General features: G+C 44.8%; 1 protein-coding gene across 1 annotated transcript in view; it reads left to right on the plus strand.

Moving 5' to 3' along the window:
* FLT1 (fms related receptor tyrosine kinase 1) overlaps positions 1-16,054 on the plus strand; it is a 218,462-nt gene that overhangs the window by 149,971 nt on the left and 52,437 nt on the right. Inside the window, exons 16-18 of the mRNA XM_054719726.1 lie at positions 4,783-4,889; positions 9,619-9,751; positions 15,645-15,749. Of these exons, the coding sequence (XP_054575701.1) occupies positions 4,783-4,889; positions 9,619-9,751; positions 15,645-15,749 (345 nt within the window). The remainder of the gene's footprint in view (positions 1-4,782; positions 4,890-9,618; positions 9,752-15,644; positions 15,750-16,054) is intronic.

Consider the following 16,054-nt stretch of genomic DNA (forward strand, 5'->3'; position numbering starts at 1 on the left):
ACGCCATAACATCACGACTGAACAGCAGGGACCTGAGGCTACATGGTGCCTGGCCAGGATGAGGGACCTCAGGCCATGCCCCCTGCCCCAGGGCAGGGATGGGAGACCTCAGGCTGTGCCCCCCGCCCAGCAGGGCTTGATGGGAGACCTCAGGCCATGCCCCCCACCCTAGTGCTGGGCCGGGAGACCTCATCCCGCACCTCCCACCCAGAGGGGCTTGATGGGGGTGGGGCTGGCCGGGTCTGGGTCTCACCCAATGGGGGTGGGGCCGGCTGGGTCTGGGTCTCCTGTGGTCAAAGTGTGTGTGGGTGGAGGGCGGGGACTTGACTCTAGGTCCCGCGGGCGTGCTCCAGACTCTGCCAGGAGGGAGATTTTCATATACACTTCACTAATTTTCTTCCATCTCTGACACTTCTATTATAGAGAAAGGGCAAATAGCAATATTAAAATATTTCCTCTAATTAATTCCCTTTTAATGTGCATGAATTTCATGCACAGGCCACTAGTATTCTAATAAGCCTTAGAAAATTACACCAATTTGGAACCACACATCACATGGGAGTGATGTCCTTAAGACCCTGTGCTAACTCCTAGTCATTGTCAAATCCCACCCATGTTTCCACTGGCCTTCTTTTCCCTGCCACGTGCAGCTGGAGTGTTTCATGCACTGAACTCATCAGCTGTCACCAGCAAGTTGAAGCCAGGTCTAGTCAGGCGAGTGTGTGGATGTTTGACCTCCGAGAAAACATCTCAGACTTGTGCAGGAAGAGATGCTGCTGACTTAGGTCAGTCTACCCAGCCTAAGGTCACCCTAATGGCTGCTTTCCAATAAAGACAGAGATTGAGCTATCGAATGAGTTAGAGATAGAGCACAGATACTACATTGCATCTTTTAAAATTCTTATGTTATTATTCAGTGAGCAGGAATAGACTAAATAGGTCTTTCTTTTCTAATAAATGTTCATCTTGGAGATGTTTTTCCTGTGTTGATTCTTTAAATGTGTAAGGGCACACAAACACATGAGGAATTTTGCCTGAGTAAGGACTGTGGAATTACTTTGGGGGTCAACTTCCTGCCCCTTGGAATGCCGTGGGAACGTTCCCACCGTGGGAGGGGGCCTCTAGCAGGGCACTCCATGCAGGAGGCATCTGCAGACATAACTCCTCTCAAGATGCTATCAGTGTCTCCAACAGCCAAAGGCCACTGTACCCTCAGCTGGTCCCAATCAGATTCCACAAAACTTATTTGCAGCATAAGCAAAAAAGTGTGTGTGTGCACATGCGTGTATATGTGTGTGTGTGTGTGCATGTGTGTGTGTGTGTGAACAGCAAGGCAGCATCAGACCTCTCACTGTGTGGGCTGAAATCCAAACTTATATTAATTTGAGCTTAAAATATTCCCATGGAGAAGATGCATACTGAACAAAAAAAGGTGATCATGCTTTGAAACTTCTTCAAGGAGATTGTTCTCAATTTCATGAGGTTCAGGGAAACTTAACCACAAGCTGACAAAGCAGCAAATGAAGCCAAATTCATTGATTCACTCAACCAATAATTGCAGGATGCCTAGTATGTGTGACATACTATGTGAGAGGTAGCTCCAGATCATGCCCTTTCACTTACACTAGCACCCAGAACAGAACCTGGGATATAGGTGGTGTTCCTATGTTTGTTGGATTAACACACATGAACAGGAATTTGACCATGAATGCTTTGAAAGCTTCATGAAATTCTTTGGAGACAAAGCAACACATAATATATCCACTCATTCACCCAATCTGATGATTGGGGACATAAAGAGAAATAAGGTGTGCCTCAGCCACTGGGAAGCTTACATTCTGGTAGAGAATCAGCAAAGGCCAAAGCATAACGGTGCAGAAGGCCTGGCATAATTAAGAAACTACAAGTATTTTTCTATGACGGGAGCAAGTGTCAGGATAACAGGAGATGAAGCTGAAGAGATAGGAAAGTTTGGGGTAGGATCTAAGGGGTTTTTTTTTATCCTGACAGTGACAGGGGGATGTGCAGGTGGCAAAGATGGGATTTAGGCAAAGGCGTAATAGGATTAAATTTGTGATTTGGGAAGCTCACTCTGGCTACAGAGTGGAGGAGAGACTGGAGGGAGTCAAGGCTGGTTAGGGAGCTAATGCAGGTGTCCAGGCCTTGGTTTGGGCAATAATTGTGAGGAAGGACAGGAGGTGATAATTCCATGAGCCATGAAAGTGTTATCAGGAAGTGGAGTTCTTGAGGTGCTGCGAGAAAAGAATTTCCTGAGGCCCCCACGAGAGGATGGGGTTTCACGGAAAGCTTTATTGATGATATAAAATTAAGGAGGTTCCCCTCAAGGTCCCATCTCTGTCCATCCCTTCATGGAAGAAGTCCCATCTTGTCCTCAGCAGGGCTAGAATTATGGCCACTGCCCAGAGCTTCTGCTCCATATTAAAGTCCAGTCCAGGTCAGCATCTGGCTAGCTTAGCTCATTGCGGTGGAGAGAGAACAGGCAAACCCACTGGCAAGTCATGGAGAAAGAGAGAGGGCACTCTGTCTGGGGATTTTAACCTGGACCTTCTACAAACTAGTCAATTAACAATCCAAGATTTCCCACACTCCTAATGGGGTCCACCCCTTAGCCAATCCATTGTTCCCAAGCTAGACTGACAGGCAAGCACCACCCCTGTGCCACCCCAACTTCTACTGCACATGTGCCTGTCTCCCCCTTTTGCCCCCAACCATCCAGTACTGGAGGGCAGAAGGAGGGGTGTTATTCTCCTTGGAGGAACAATGCTGCAATTCCCTGGGCTGTGAAGCTGTAGCTTGCCTGTGAAACAAACAGGCTTATGCTTCCTAGGTGAATATGCTCAACAATGTCTGCCTCTCCCTGTGCTCTCTTCCTTTATTAACATTAACTAGCTAATTATGACAATAACAGAAGTAGAATGGGCAGGGCCTTGTGATGGACTGGATAGAGAGAATATGTCAGTTTCCCCTCTAACCTAAAAGATACACTGCAGGGACTCTGGCCTACAGGAGGTCCATGTACTTGGTGGCTGGATAGATAAAAAAGGAGGAGGCTCGGCTGTCTAGCTTGTGTATTTGCTATTATTCAGGGCAGAGAACCTTCACACAGATGCTCAGATTCTCTGCGGTTTGGTCCCGTCCTAGATCTTGCATTATACTACCTACCATCAGCCCCTATCATTTCTCAATCCTGGGTCTTAACTCATACTGTTCCCTCTGCCCTATAATGCCCTCTCCTGTCTTCATCTCTTTAAGTCAAAACCATTTCAAATGTCATCTCTTCAAAAAAGTATTAGATTCCTTCAACCTCAGATGCTTTTAAAATCTAATTTCTTTGTATTTGCCTTAAGTCTATTGCTTCGGTTTGTGAGTGAGTGCCTTGAGAGGGACAACTTTCCCTCATTCATCTTCCTATCTCCTCTAGCCTGGAACCTCGCCTGTGGTAGGATTCAATGCATCTTTGTTGGATTGAAACAAAGAGCCAAAAAGATGTCTATCTATGCAGTGGGGATATTATTGCCACCTACTTCATAAGGTGGTTATGAAAGCTAGGCACATAAGTGCTCAATAAATGATACCATCCACACCATCATTTCTAAAAAGAGTAGATTTCACTTATTCTTGGTCTAACTTAATACTGAGCCTCTGTCTCCTTTTAATGAAGGTGGAGGATAAGGGCATTACTTTAGAAACTCCTGGGAAACTGTCCACTGGAGTCAGTAAGCAGGGAGCTGCCATCCTGGCCCATTGGGCATTCCTTTACAACGCCCAGAGTTTTCTCTCTGGAGGCCTCTCTTGAATACTTTGGGTCTTTTCTTTCTGGTCATGGGGGAACAGTGCTCAGCTTTTGATCTCTGTGATTCTGGGAAATGGGTGATTGGGAAGAATCCCATCCAGCAGTTACCTCTTCTCACCTCAGTCCCTGCAGGCTGACTGCTGGAGAGGCCGAGTGCAGAGCCCCAGGCTGGGAGTTGGGGGGGGGGGCGCCTTGGCCTGGCTGTTCCAAAAGCAGTGAGCAGGCAATTGTGACAGTCCTTGAGCTTTATTTTTATTTTTTAAATCTACTTTGAAGGATGTTGTGAGTCCCAAAGGAGCCCTTTTATGTATTTTTTTTTCTTTTTCTTTAGAAGTTCCTCTAAAACCCATTAGGGAGATTTAACATATTCCAGATTTAGCACTTTAATGAGCTTTTGTTCCTGCCATAATTTTTTCCCATTTTTAACTTCTCCTCTGATTTTTAATTAGCTATTTCTGGGATTATGAAGTTTGCAAATTCAACAGCAAAATTTCTGGAAAGACTTTTAATTGATGTGTGAGTTTATTGTGATGATATTGTGGACCTTGCCTGAAACAGAAGATATGGGAAGACCTGTCCCAGACACGGATTTTCACGCCAGCAGATTGCATTCGCCATGATGAACATTTAGGGGCACTAGACATCTTTTATAAAATCACAAAGACCCACCTGGCTGGTATGGTTCAGTGGTTGAGCATCAGAACCCAGAACCAAGAGGTGGTGGGTTCAATTCCTGGTCAGGGGACATGCCTGGGTTGCAGGCTCAATCTCCAGTGGAGGTGCATGCAGGAGGCAGCTGATTGATGATGCTTCTCTCTCATTGATGTTTCTATCTCTCTCTCCCTCTCCCTTCCTCTTTCTCTAAAAATCAATAAAAACATATTTTTTAAAAAATAAATAAATAAAATCACAAAGACCCTGCATTTGGGAGTCACTGTTTAACCACCTTGGTGTTTTTGTTTTTCCAGGAACCTCAGAAAAGTCAAATCTGGAGCTAATCACTCTGACGTGCACCTGTGTGGCTGCGACCCTCTTCTGGCTACTGTTAACTCTCTTTATCCGAAAACTGAAAAGGGTAAGAACATTTCAGATAAGTCCTGCGCTCCTTTTTGCATAATATTCTAAAATGCTCACCTGATGTATGGGACAGGCACTAAACAAGTGTTAGACCCTATCCTTCCCCTTACCTCTGGCTCCTACCTCTGTCCTGGTAAGCACTGGAAAATGAATCATTAAAATGTCTCTCAGCCATAAAGTGGGATATTCAAAAGAAAAGCTAGAGAATGGACAGATGAATATTTCCCAGGAACAAAAAGGATATTTTTATATAAAAACATGTAATGAAGTCTTTAAATCTAATTTAGCATAAGACCTATGAAGTCTTAGTCTTCTTAACCTTATTCTCTGCTAAGAAACAAAAAAGAAAAGAGAAAGTCCCACCTCTGACTGTCTCTCACAACACAGAAACACATAGATGTGCACTGCTGTTCCAGACTCGCTGGGCCCATGATCAAACTCGGTTCTTTAGAGTGCGGGGTTCAGGCTGGAATTCAGGACATCAGATTTCTGTAATTCTGCCTATAGCGCGACTTGCTTCTCTGAAGTTCAGTGGGAAAGAGCCAACATTCATTCATCCACTTATGCCTCAAATATTTACTGTGTGCCTGCTCTATGCAGAGTGCCAGGCCAGTGGTGAGCAAATGCTACAGTCTGGGGCTTTAATCAAGTACAGACAATGCAAAGTGTAACAATCGTGAGCTGAGTAAAAGATGCATAAGAGGGGTGGTCAGGCAAAGAAGCAGGGGAAAGTGTTGCAGGCAGAGAGGAGCGTGCATGAGGCTAGGGCAGGGCAGAGGGGCACCATGAGAATGAGTGGCTGACAGAAGGCCAGAGGTCACAGTGGTGGAAACAAGGCATGAAGTGTGGAGAGGAGAGGAGAGGAGAGGAGAGGAGAGGAGAGGAGAGGAGAGGAGAGGAGAGGAGAGGAGAGGAGAGGCTGCAATGCCTGAGCAGGCAGGCTTGAGGCTATAGGAGGGAATTTAGTCCATATTCTAGAAGGAATAGGAAGCCCTGGAGCAGGGAGGAGGGTTGTGAAGCAAAGGTAGGCAATTTTAAGTGTGATAAATTTGTGTCTGCAAAGATTATTTTGGCTGCTGTGAGGAGAATGGACCAGGAGGTCACCTAGTAAAAGAGTTGACAGTAGTCCAAGGAAGAAATGACGTTAGCTCAGTCTAAATGATTAGAATCAAGAGATATTTAGGAGGCAAAATCAAGAAAACTTGAAATGTGTCAAACTGGCCTACTCAATGTCTAGATATTTATTAGCCCTTATTAATGTACCAGGCTGTGGGAAGCTCTTTATGCAGTATCTGTTAATCCTTCCAAAAATGCAAAGGAAAATGTATAATTATTACCATTTTATAGAGAGGGAAACTGATGTTCAGGAATTAAAATAACTTGTCCACAGTCACAATGCTGATTAGAGTTGGAGCTGAGTTTTGAAGCCAGGTTGTTTGGCCTTAGGCTGGATATTCAAAACTAATAATGTGTACTTTATAGCGTTAGTATGAGAGGCAAGGCTAGCAGCATCCTCTACAATGAATGTGTAACATCAGGCTTTTGCTATATGGAGTGACTAGTTTTGAGACAGGACAATTCAGGCCACTGCTTGAGAAGGAACAGGTCAAATAATAGTATTTGAGCGGGAAACACATCATATAGAGAAAGAGATTTAGCAAAAGAAAAACTTGCCAAAATCTGTGAGGGAGTACAAAGGCTATAGGATTTCAAAGGAGAAGAGCAGGAGAAAACACTTCAGAGAAAGAAAGTTTAGAGACAGACTTTGAAGGTCATAGCTAGAAGGAAAGAAGCAGAAAAATACAGGCCTCCTTACCCCCTCCCCCGCCCCCACTACTCCGCAGATTAGGGAGGGAGTCCAGTTACTTTGCCTAGAGTAGCAGAGTGGAAACAACACTGGAAAGGCAAATTGGGACTAAATTGAGTGGGTCTCTTGTATTTTTTTTAAATCTATGGAATTTTGATGTCAATAAGAAATGCTGAGCCCTAGCCAGTTTGGCCCAGTGGGTAGAGCGTTGGCCTGCGGACTGAAGGGTCCTGGGTTCGATTCCGGTCAAGAGCAGGTACCTCTGTTGCAAGCTCCCAGCCCTGGGAGGCAACCAATCAGTGTGTCTCTCTCACATCTGTGTTTCTCTCTGACTCTTCCTCTCCCTCCACTCTCTCTAAAAATAGATGGAAAAAATATCCTCGGGTGAGGATTTAAAAAAAATAAGAAGAGGAAAGGATGAGAACAAGTATTAGAATGCCTATAAAATCTGACAAGTGATTGGTTGTGGGAGGCAAAGAGGAAAAAGGCATCAAAAACTATCTCCATGTGGTTTCTCTAATCACATGTAAATCCCTCACTGATAAAGACTACTTTATCGTTTTATCTCTACTCTGCATAAGCCAGTGTTATAATTACAGCCAACATTTATGGATGCTTACTGTATACCAGGCTCTGTTTTAACAGCTTTACATGGATTATATCACTTGATATTCACAACAGCCCTATGAGTTAAGTACCATCATTTGACAGATAAGGCAACTATGCTTTAAAAGGTTAAGCAGCTTGCCCATTGTTATGTGCTGGTCAGAAGTTGAGTTGTGATTCAAATCCAAGCATGAGACTCAGTGTCTGGGCCCTGAAGCACTTAGCTGTGCAGTTTTCATGCCAAGCACCTAGTAGCTGCTCAGTGTTAATGTCAATTGAAAGAGCAAATATTTGTCAACTAAGATTCTACTATCACACTCCCCTCAAAGCCCGTGCTTAAGGTTTCTGTTTTGTTTTGAGCATTTTTGGTGTTTCCTCTCATCTGCCTTATTGAGATAAACCATAAAATTCCGCAGGGGCCACGTGGGGAGATTGTCTTCCATTGCCTGCTCCCCGGCTTCCATCGCAACACTGCCAACCTCCCCTGGCATCCTGCCGAACCCGAGACGTTCCCTGCCACGCTCAGCAATCCTATGCTCTCTGAAGACTAGGGATTGCTTCTCATAGCCTTGGCTATGTTGGACATTGGAAAGTTTAGTCATAAAACCAACTCCAGCTGCTTCTCTAATGAACACCCCACATTCCTGTTATAGGAATTCATACTCCTCTACAGTCTTTCAGACTCCCACCAGTGTCTGACAGGCGGGGCCCTTACAGTCTAGTACCAGTGGCAAATGCAGTTCATGACAAACGTGCTCCCTTTCTCTGTTATCCTTTCTTTATGGAGGCCAGGCAAATCTTTCTGCCTTGAGCTATTTATCACACATTTTAGTGATAATTTTTGTGAGAAAGAGACTGATTGCAAGTGATGGATGAGGTGAGCTGTGACAGCCCAGAACAGGATGAGTAAGGGCTGAAGGATGTGGGTGACTGTGACATGGTGTGTATGGAGAGGTTGTCCTCTCTACTGAATTCTGATCTGGTTGAGGGAAAGCACTCAAGGGAAAGGCCCTGGAACTCATTTAAATGAAATTTACATAACTCTGGCAAGAGTTATTAAAACCCACCTTATATTGGTAAGCATACTTCCTTTCTGTCCTGCCCACAGAAATACAATCAATTCTACAATTAACTAACAGGAAATACACCTATGGATATGAATTTAGACACTAAATGTAAATCCAGTTATTTATGATCTGAAAAAAGAGTATTTTTCTGGGCTTGATTTGCATTACCAAGATAAAAAAAATGCACCTGAAGGCAGATGTCCGCCTTACTTACTTGATATACACCTTATTTAGTTGATGTCCTACCAATGGTCAAAGGAACTTGGAATGAATGTTGCTATGTGTAAGTCTTACTCCTTGGTATTTGAAATAATCAACTTCTGTTTCTTACTGAAGGTAAATTCTATTCTCATCTCACTAATGGACCCTGTGGTCATTTTCAGGCAGCTAAGTGGCCAGGCCTTCTGAGTGTATTTAAGTGCTTCATATGAAATGTACCTCTAGGCTGTCCCAGGGAGGTAGACCCTGAGCTTACTTTACCATCCCTATCCTTTCTTGCAAATGTAGAAAGCCACAATCATGGACCACGACTGTCAGCCTATTTGTAATGCATATTTCTGCTTACACAGAATGGCCATGGAAAGTTATTTTTAGTCCTTGTGTGGAATGATTTTATTAAAATGCTTTGCAGAACAAGCAAATAAGGTTACTGGAGAATCTGAGGGCCTTTCATCTGTGACTAGAGGCCCGGTGCACAGATTTGTGCACCAGTGGGGTCTCTTGGCCTAGCCTGTGGGGATCGGGCCAAAACTGGCTCTCCGACATCCCCCAAGGGGTCTTGGATTGCAAGAGGGTGCACAGGCCAGGCCAAGGGACCCCACCAGTGCACGATCAGGGACAGGAAGGGACCATGGGAGGGCTCTAGGCCGTGTCCAGCCCATCTCACCCAGTCCCGATTGGCCGGACCCCAGCAGCAAACTAACCTACCGGTCGGAGCATCTGCCCCCTGGTGGTCAGTGCACATCATAGCGACTGGTCAAACAGTAATACGGTCAGACACTTAGCATATGAAGCTTTTATTATATAGGATAATACTACAGAAATGCAAGGCAGGAACAACAAGGGTTGTTTGATAGACAACACAGGCTCAGGTGTGATGTGCATATGTGTGTGCCTCTTTCTGTACCTGACCATATGTTTTAACCAAATGAACCAAAATAGCAGGAGATATTGCCTGGTATTGTTTTAAATTGGCTATCAGAGGTTTTTTAAGTCGTTGATGACTTTGGGATCTCTTTATTTCTCAGTCTTCTTCTGAAATAAAAACTGACTACCTATCAATTATAATGGACCCAGATGAAGTTCCCCTGGATGAGCAGTGTGAGCGGCTCCCGTATGATGCCAGCAAGTGGGAGTTTGCCCGGGAGAGACTTAAACTAGGTAATGTATTTGTTCAACAGATTCCTAAACCATACTAAGCACCTACTGCATTGAGGAATGCAAAAATAGGCTAGACTCTGGATTCTACCCTCAACAGTTCACAACCTAGCAAGGGAGAGGGACACAGAGGTATATGAGTCTATGAGTGTGTGGAGAGGATGGTTTAAGGGACAAGGGGCACCTGTTCATTCTTTCAACAGTTACCAAGCACCTTCTCTAAGCGGCAGACACTAAAGTATTTGAGTCTCTCCCCTCTAAGGAGACCGCCATCAAAGTAGATAAGTGAAGGGAAAGGAGGAGAGATTAGTTCCATTAGGAGCCTTACAAGCACAGGTGCTCTTAATTAATGACTTTTTTGAAGAGTCAGAAACTTCTGACCTGGAAAGCAATTCAAGATGACAAGGCACAGTAAAATCAAACATTTGGTGAAAGAGTTGGTACTCTTCAAGGTTGTGGATCAAAAACCACTCTGCACAAATCCACCAGTTACATGCTTTGAATTTTCCTGGGTGTTCAAACGGTCCAAACAGAGAAGAAAGTCTTAGGGGGTCACTTAAGTTTCACTTTTGAAAAGTGAGGACTGTTGTTTTCCAGGTAACACAGATACCGTAAACAACAGGCAAATGTGTTTTCCTTCAGCTTACCCCCAAGTTCCTCCAGCTTAGACATCACAGTGCAAATTACTCTCCAGCCCAGTTATTACAAAACAGTGGGAACCTCAATTACTCCCACCCAAAATATTTGGCTTGTGGGTTCTGAAAGTTTTCCACTCACTCTGATGTATGCCAGAATAGCTGGAACTAGGAAAAGAGGCCATGCACCCAGTGTGCCCAGAGCTTCTCACTCGGTATAAAGAGCCTGTTGTTCCAAATTCAATGGCACTGCCTGCTCTTCCCCCTACATGCAGGTCATTGTCATACAATGAAAAGATATTGGGCCCTAGCCGGTTTGGCTAAGTGGATAGAGCTTCGGCCTGTGGAGTAAAGGTCCCGGGTTCGATTCTGGGTACATGCCAGGGTTGCAGGCTTAATTCCCAGTAGGGGGTGTGCAGGAGGCAGCCGATCAATGATTCCCTCTCAACATTGATGCTTCTATCTCTCTCTCCACTCCCCCTTCATCTCTGAAATCAATAAAAATATATTTTAAAAAAATATTGGCATTTCTTTGGAGGTGGAGGTATGATGTGACAGAGAGGGAAAATGACTTTTCTTGTTCTCTTAGGCCTTGAAATGATCCCACTTACATTTCTTCCTACATGAGAAAAAGTACTTAGCCCCAAGAGTATGTTTTGTTTGGCTTAGGGAAGAAAATTAGGAATCAGACAAAAGCCAATAATGGCTGCTGACAAGAAAAAAAAATCAACCAAATTTCGAGTAGATAAGGGCAGGTGGCACACTAGGTGAGTTCCATCTGCAAGTCTAAATTATATGGCAGCCTGTCCAGCCCCTTCAGTGACCTTGTCATGGAACATGGGATAATTTTCCCACAACCATAAGCCATTCTCAGACCATGTTGCTTTCCGGAGTTATTAGTCGCAATCAAATATGCTCCTTCCAATGCAGGACATGTGAGCTTTCCATCCCTTTTCTTCATTCCTCAGCCTAGTGTCACTGTGACCACAACACATCGAGAGGGAGTGCCAGCGCTTCTACCAGATTTCCCCTAGGCTCCATGAGTATAATAATTCCATTTCAGGAGATTCTTCTTGTTGAAGATCTCTCTCATGGTTCTTTTCCTTCCCAGATGCTATGATTTGGCTAATATACATGTGAGTATCTTTGATGGGTGAGAGGAAGTATAGCAAAGTCTCAATGCAGAGTGTGGCTGCAAAGGCCAGAGTAATGCTCTTCCTACTAACTTGGGAGCAAATAGGCCCAAGATTTGTTTGTTTGTTTGTTTGTTTGTTTGTTTTAAGCCAAATAAATGAGAAAAAGAAATCAGAAGCAGTGTCTGTTAAGTGAAAGTAACCAAGACTATATCTGGATAGATGGGAAGAAAAGGCAGGTTTGATGGGCAGAATTACAACAGAGTTCTGAATGTAGAGAAAAGCATAGATCAAGCTGCTTCTGATCTCAGCTGTCTGCAGTCTGTGGGTTACTTTTGGTCCTGGAGAGAGAGGTCAGAATTTAGAGTACCTGATAGATACCAGTAGACACAGTTAGAAACAGTCAAAGGTGTTGCTACCAATGAAATTCCTGAAATCCAGTAACTAAAGAAACCTACTTTCTTGGTGATTCTACATTAAACCCAGAGAGAATTCCCCTCCTATACAGTTATAAATGTCTGACATTGCACCTTTCTGTTGGAAAATTGTCAGAATTAGCGAATATGGGAAACAACACAGGGAGTCTGGAAATTGGCAGGTGAATGGGACCTGGGCTGGTGCTCCCTCTTATAAGACCAGCCCTGGATGCTAGAGAGGAGCTCAGCCCCATGCTGCCATGCACTGTCCCCAGAGTGTCCCAGGGGCCCTGGCCAGTCATTCTTGGAAGAAATTTAATATCCTTTCATTGTATGACTATGACCTAGCAGTTTACAAGCTAGTGAGTGGCATTTGGGTAATACCAAGGAAGACTTTAAGAGAAAAGGAGTATCAGGCCAGGTCAAGTCCAGTGTGAATGGGCTCCTTCGGTACTGAAATGTGAGTCTGCAAAAGGATTCCAGTGCACCAGATGATTAAAGAGCCCATAACAGCCCAGCCAGAGTGGCTCAGTGTTTGAGCATTGATCTATGAACCAGGAAGTCATGGTTCAATTTCCTGTCAGGGCACATTGCCCGAGTTGAGAGCTTGGTCCCCAGTAGGGGGTATGCAGGATGCAGCCAATCAATGATTCTCTCTCATCGTTGATATTTCTCTCTCTCTCTCCCTCTCCCTTCCTCTCTGAAATCAATAATCCTATCTAATAAAGAGATAATATGCAAATTGACCATCACTCCAACACATAAGATGGCCACCCCATGTGGACACAAGATGGCCACTACAAGATGGCCAGCAGGGGAGGGCAATTGAGAGGGACCAGGCCTGAAAGGGAGAGCAGTTGGGGGCAATCAGGCCTTCAGGGGAGGACAGTTAGGGGTGACCAGGCCAGCAGGGGAGGGCAGTTAGGGACAATTGGGCCAGCAGGGGAGCAGTTAGGCATCAATCAGGCAGGGGAGTGGTTAGGGGGTGATCAGGCTGGCAGGCAGAAGTGGTTAGGGGCAATCAGGCAGGCAGGCAGGTGAGCAGTTGGGAGAGGGATTGTGAGAGAGATGTCCCAGATTGGAGAGGGTGCAGGCTGGGCTGAGGCACACACACACACACCCATGCACGAATTTCATGCACTGGGCATCTAGTATATATATATAAAGAGCCCATAACAGCTTCATGCTATTTTGTGAGGCAGCAATCAGCTTCCAAGAGAAGGAAAATACTGAGGAAAGCCAAGTGAGAATGAGTTGATTCTCAGTAATAGAAGCAAAGTCCCCAAACACTGGTTAAAACAAAGAGTGTTGTGATAGCTAAGAAGGGAATGTACAGGGACTGAAGTGTGGAAAGAAAAGGATTCCATCTGCCCCAAACAAGCAAGAGTCTTTGCAGCCTTTGGAGAGGTGTCCTAAGACAGAGATTATCTTACCACTTCTCAGGCTCAGGACACTTTTCATATTAGATGGTAGAAGGAACTTCAAAAGGAAAGCATTGTTCTTGTACCCTAAAAGAGCAAGGCATAAGCCTGCAACTAAATGCAGCAATTTTCACGAGTCTAGGGAAGGTATCTGCCAGTGCTCTTTCAATATGTGATCTCCACGTCCTGCACCTTGAAGGGCCACTCAAGGCTCTTCTATTTAAGCTAACAGTCCCCTTGCTGGTCTATATCTTGGACAATTTTATCTGAAGAAGGAAGCACTGACTACATCCTAGCCCATGGTGTGTGCTCTGGGAGGAACGAACGATCTTTATCAGTCACTACAGGTACATGTGTGACCACAGGAAAGGCTTGTGATGTCACCAGTGTTCCCCTCCTAATGCAGAGTGTGTCCCTATGAGATAGATGCGGAGACTGCTACAGAAAAGCTCATATGATTATGTTGGTAATTGAACACTTCCCATGTCCTTACTGTATGCCTAGGGTGGTTGGTAATGGAAGATACTAAGCAGCGGCAGAGTGAAGACATCTTTGTTACTGAGTAGTTGTGCATAAAAAGTATAAAGGTCCTAATATGGTGAAGCAGGAAAGTTTCATTACAAACTTTACAAGAATTAAAAAGGAAAAAAAAAAAACTATATTCCTTGGGGGAAGAGATTGGACTATGAGGGAGGGAGGGAGGGAGGGAGGGAGGGAGGGAGGGAGGGAGGGAGGGAGGGAGGAAGGGATGCAGGGAGGGAGAGAGGAAGGGATGCAGGAAGGGAGAGATGAAGGGATGGAGGGAAGGAGGAAGGGAGGGAGGGAGAGAGAGAGAGAGGAGGGAGGGAGGGAGGGAGAAAGGGTGGGAGGGAGGGAGGGAGGGAGGGAGAAAGGGAGGGAGGGAGGGAGGGAGGAAGGGATGCAGGAAGGGAGAGATGAAGGGATGGAGGGAAGGAGGAAGGGAGGGAGGGAGAGAGAGAGAGAGGAGGGAGGGAGGGAGGGAGAAAGGGTGGGAGGGAGGGAGGGAGGGAGGGAGGGAGGGAGGGAGGGAGGGAGGGAGGCTAACTAACTGAGAGCTTGTTATCAGAACAGTCTCAGAATGAGGACTTGGTTTTGAGAGATGTTGTGTTAAATCAACACTAACTACCAGGCCTTAACTTTTGACCAGAGGCATTTTGTTGACTTTTTTCACCCGGACTAACCAAAAAAAGAGTGACTTCTTTGGCTCATTCTTTTTGTCTTATCATACTTGAAGTGTACTGTTTCTCTAGGTTCTACTTAGCTACCTACTTCTGGTGATCCAAAAGGAAGTCCCCTGATATAAAGGTAGCTGAGATTATCCGGGGATGCCTCTCAAGGTCTTCATCTCATGGGTCCCTCTAGTTACCTAGGATTGTATGAGGCTTGCTTTGAATATCTCACAAGTTCCCAAATGCTACTGTTAATTCTGCACTAATATCCAGCAAACCTTCTATGCAGCGGGTACTGGGCTAGGCTCTGGGAAGACTCAGACATGGTCATTGTCCCTCTCAGTCAAGTTGTCTCATGCAAGGGTGAGGAAAGAAACATGTGAATAGCTGTTACAGTGTAACAGCAGATGCCATGAAAGAACCCTTGCTTTGTTATTGCATTTGGCAACCACCTCTCTATGGTTGAAACAAATTACTACCAGTGGTTGATAGGCTCATGTGCTGAACATGAAGATTTATAATCATTGCATGAAGAAATGTTAGAAATACTGGGTCTATTTTGCCTGGCAAAGAAGTCAGAGAAACGTGTTAGTGAGGGGGAGGGGGTGTTTGTTTTGTTTTTTTAATCTATGAAGCATTATTATAACCAATAGCAATAACTATTATTCTCAATTTCTCGCTTTCTGCTAAAAATAGATCATAAGAAATGTCCTTAAGTGGCAAGAAAAGGGGCCTAGGTTAGACACAGGGAAATATTCTTGTTAATAATGTTATTAAACAATGGAAGAGACTACCCAGGATTTTCTGGCCTCTCCCTTCCAGCAGGATTTTGTGAAGAGGAAACTGGCCATCCACCTGCATGAAAGGCCTTCTAGGTGTGAAGAATGAGGGTGCCTCAGAGGCACAGTGAAGAGTTGGAAAAAAGATACTCCAGAAATGCCCCTTACTTGGACTCTTTTGGGGTCAGTTCCGTGGAGATCCCATTCAAAGTTACATGTGCCTCATGGCTACAAATAGGAAGAATGGCACTTCCTTCCTGAAAAAGACTTAAACTCGCCCCACTGGCTTGGTAAACAAATCAATGTATTCTTTTCATTGTAGGCAAATCACTTGGAAGAGGGGCTTTTGGAAAAGTGGTACAAGCATCTGCATTTGGCATTAAGAAATCACCCACCTGCCGGACTGTGGCTGTAAAAATGCTAAAAGGTATGGACACTGTAGTTTGGCTTTCAACTGACCCACTGCATTTCCTAAATGTTGGTATAAGTTGGATGTGGCCTAGGAACAGGTACAAGCTATTTCTGCTCTGGCCACATAACTTTATTCTACTGCTGGAAGCCCCTTGACTTTAGGACGTTTAGGTGAGGCCAGAGAGAGTTCAGGATAAACCTTGTAAATGAAACAATCAGCAGCATCCACGGGAAAGTGATTCCTGTCACCTCAAAAATATTTCTCTTACCACTTCTCAGACTTGACACTATCAGGGACTTAAGCCCATGGTAACCAATTTT

Source organism: Eptesicus fuscus, chromosome 7 (genome assembly GCF_027574615.1).
Source record: "Eptesicus fuscus isolate TK198812 chromosome 7, DD_ASM_mEF_20220401, whole genome shotgun sequence".
NCBI lineage: Eukaryota > Metazoa > Chordata > Mammalia > Chiroptera > Vespertilionidae > Eptesicus > Eptesicus fuscus.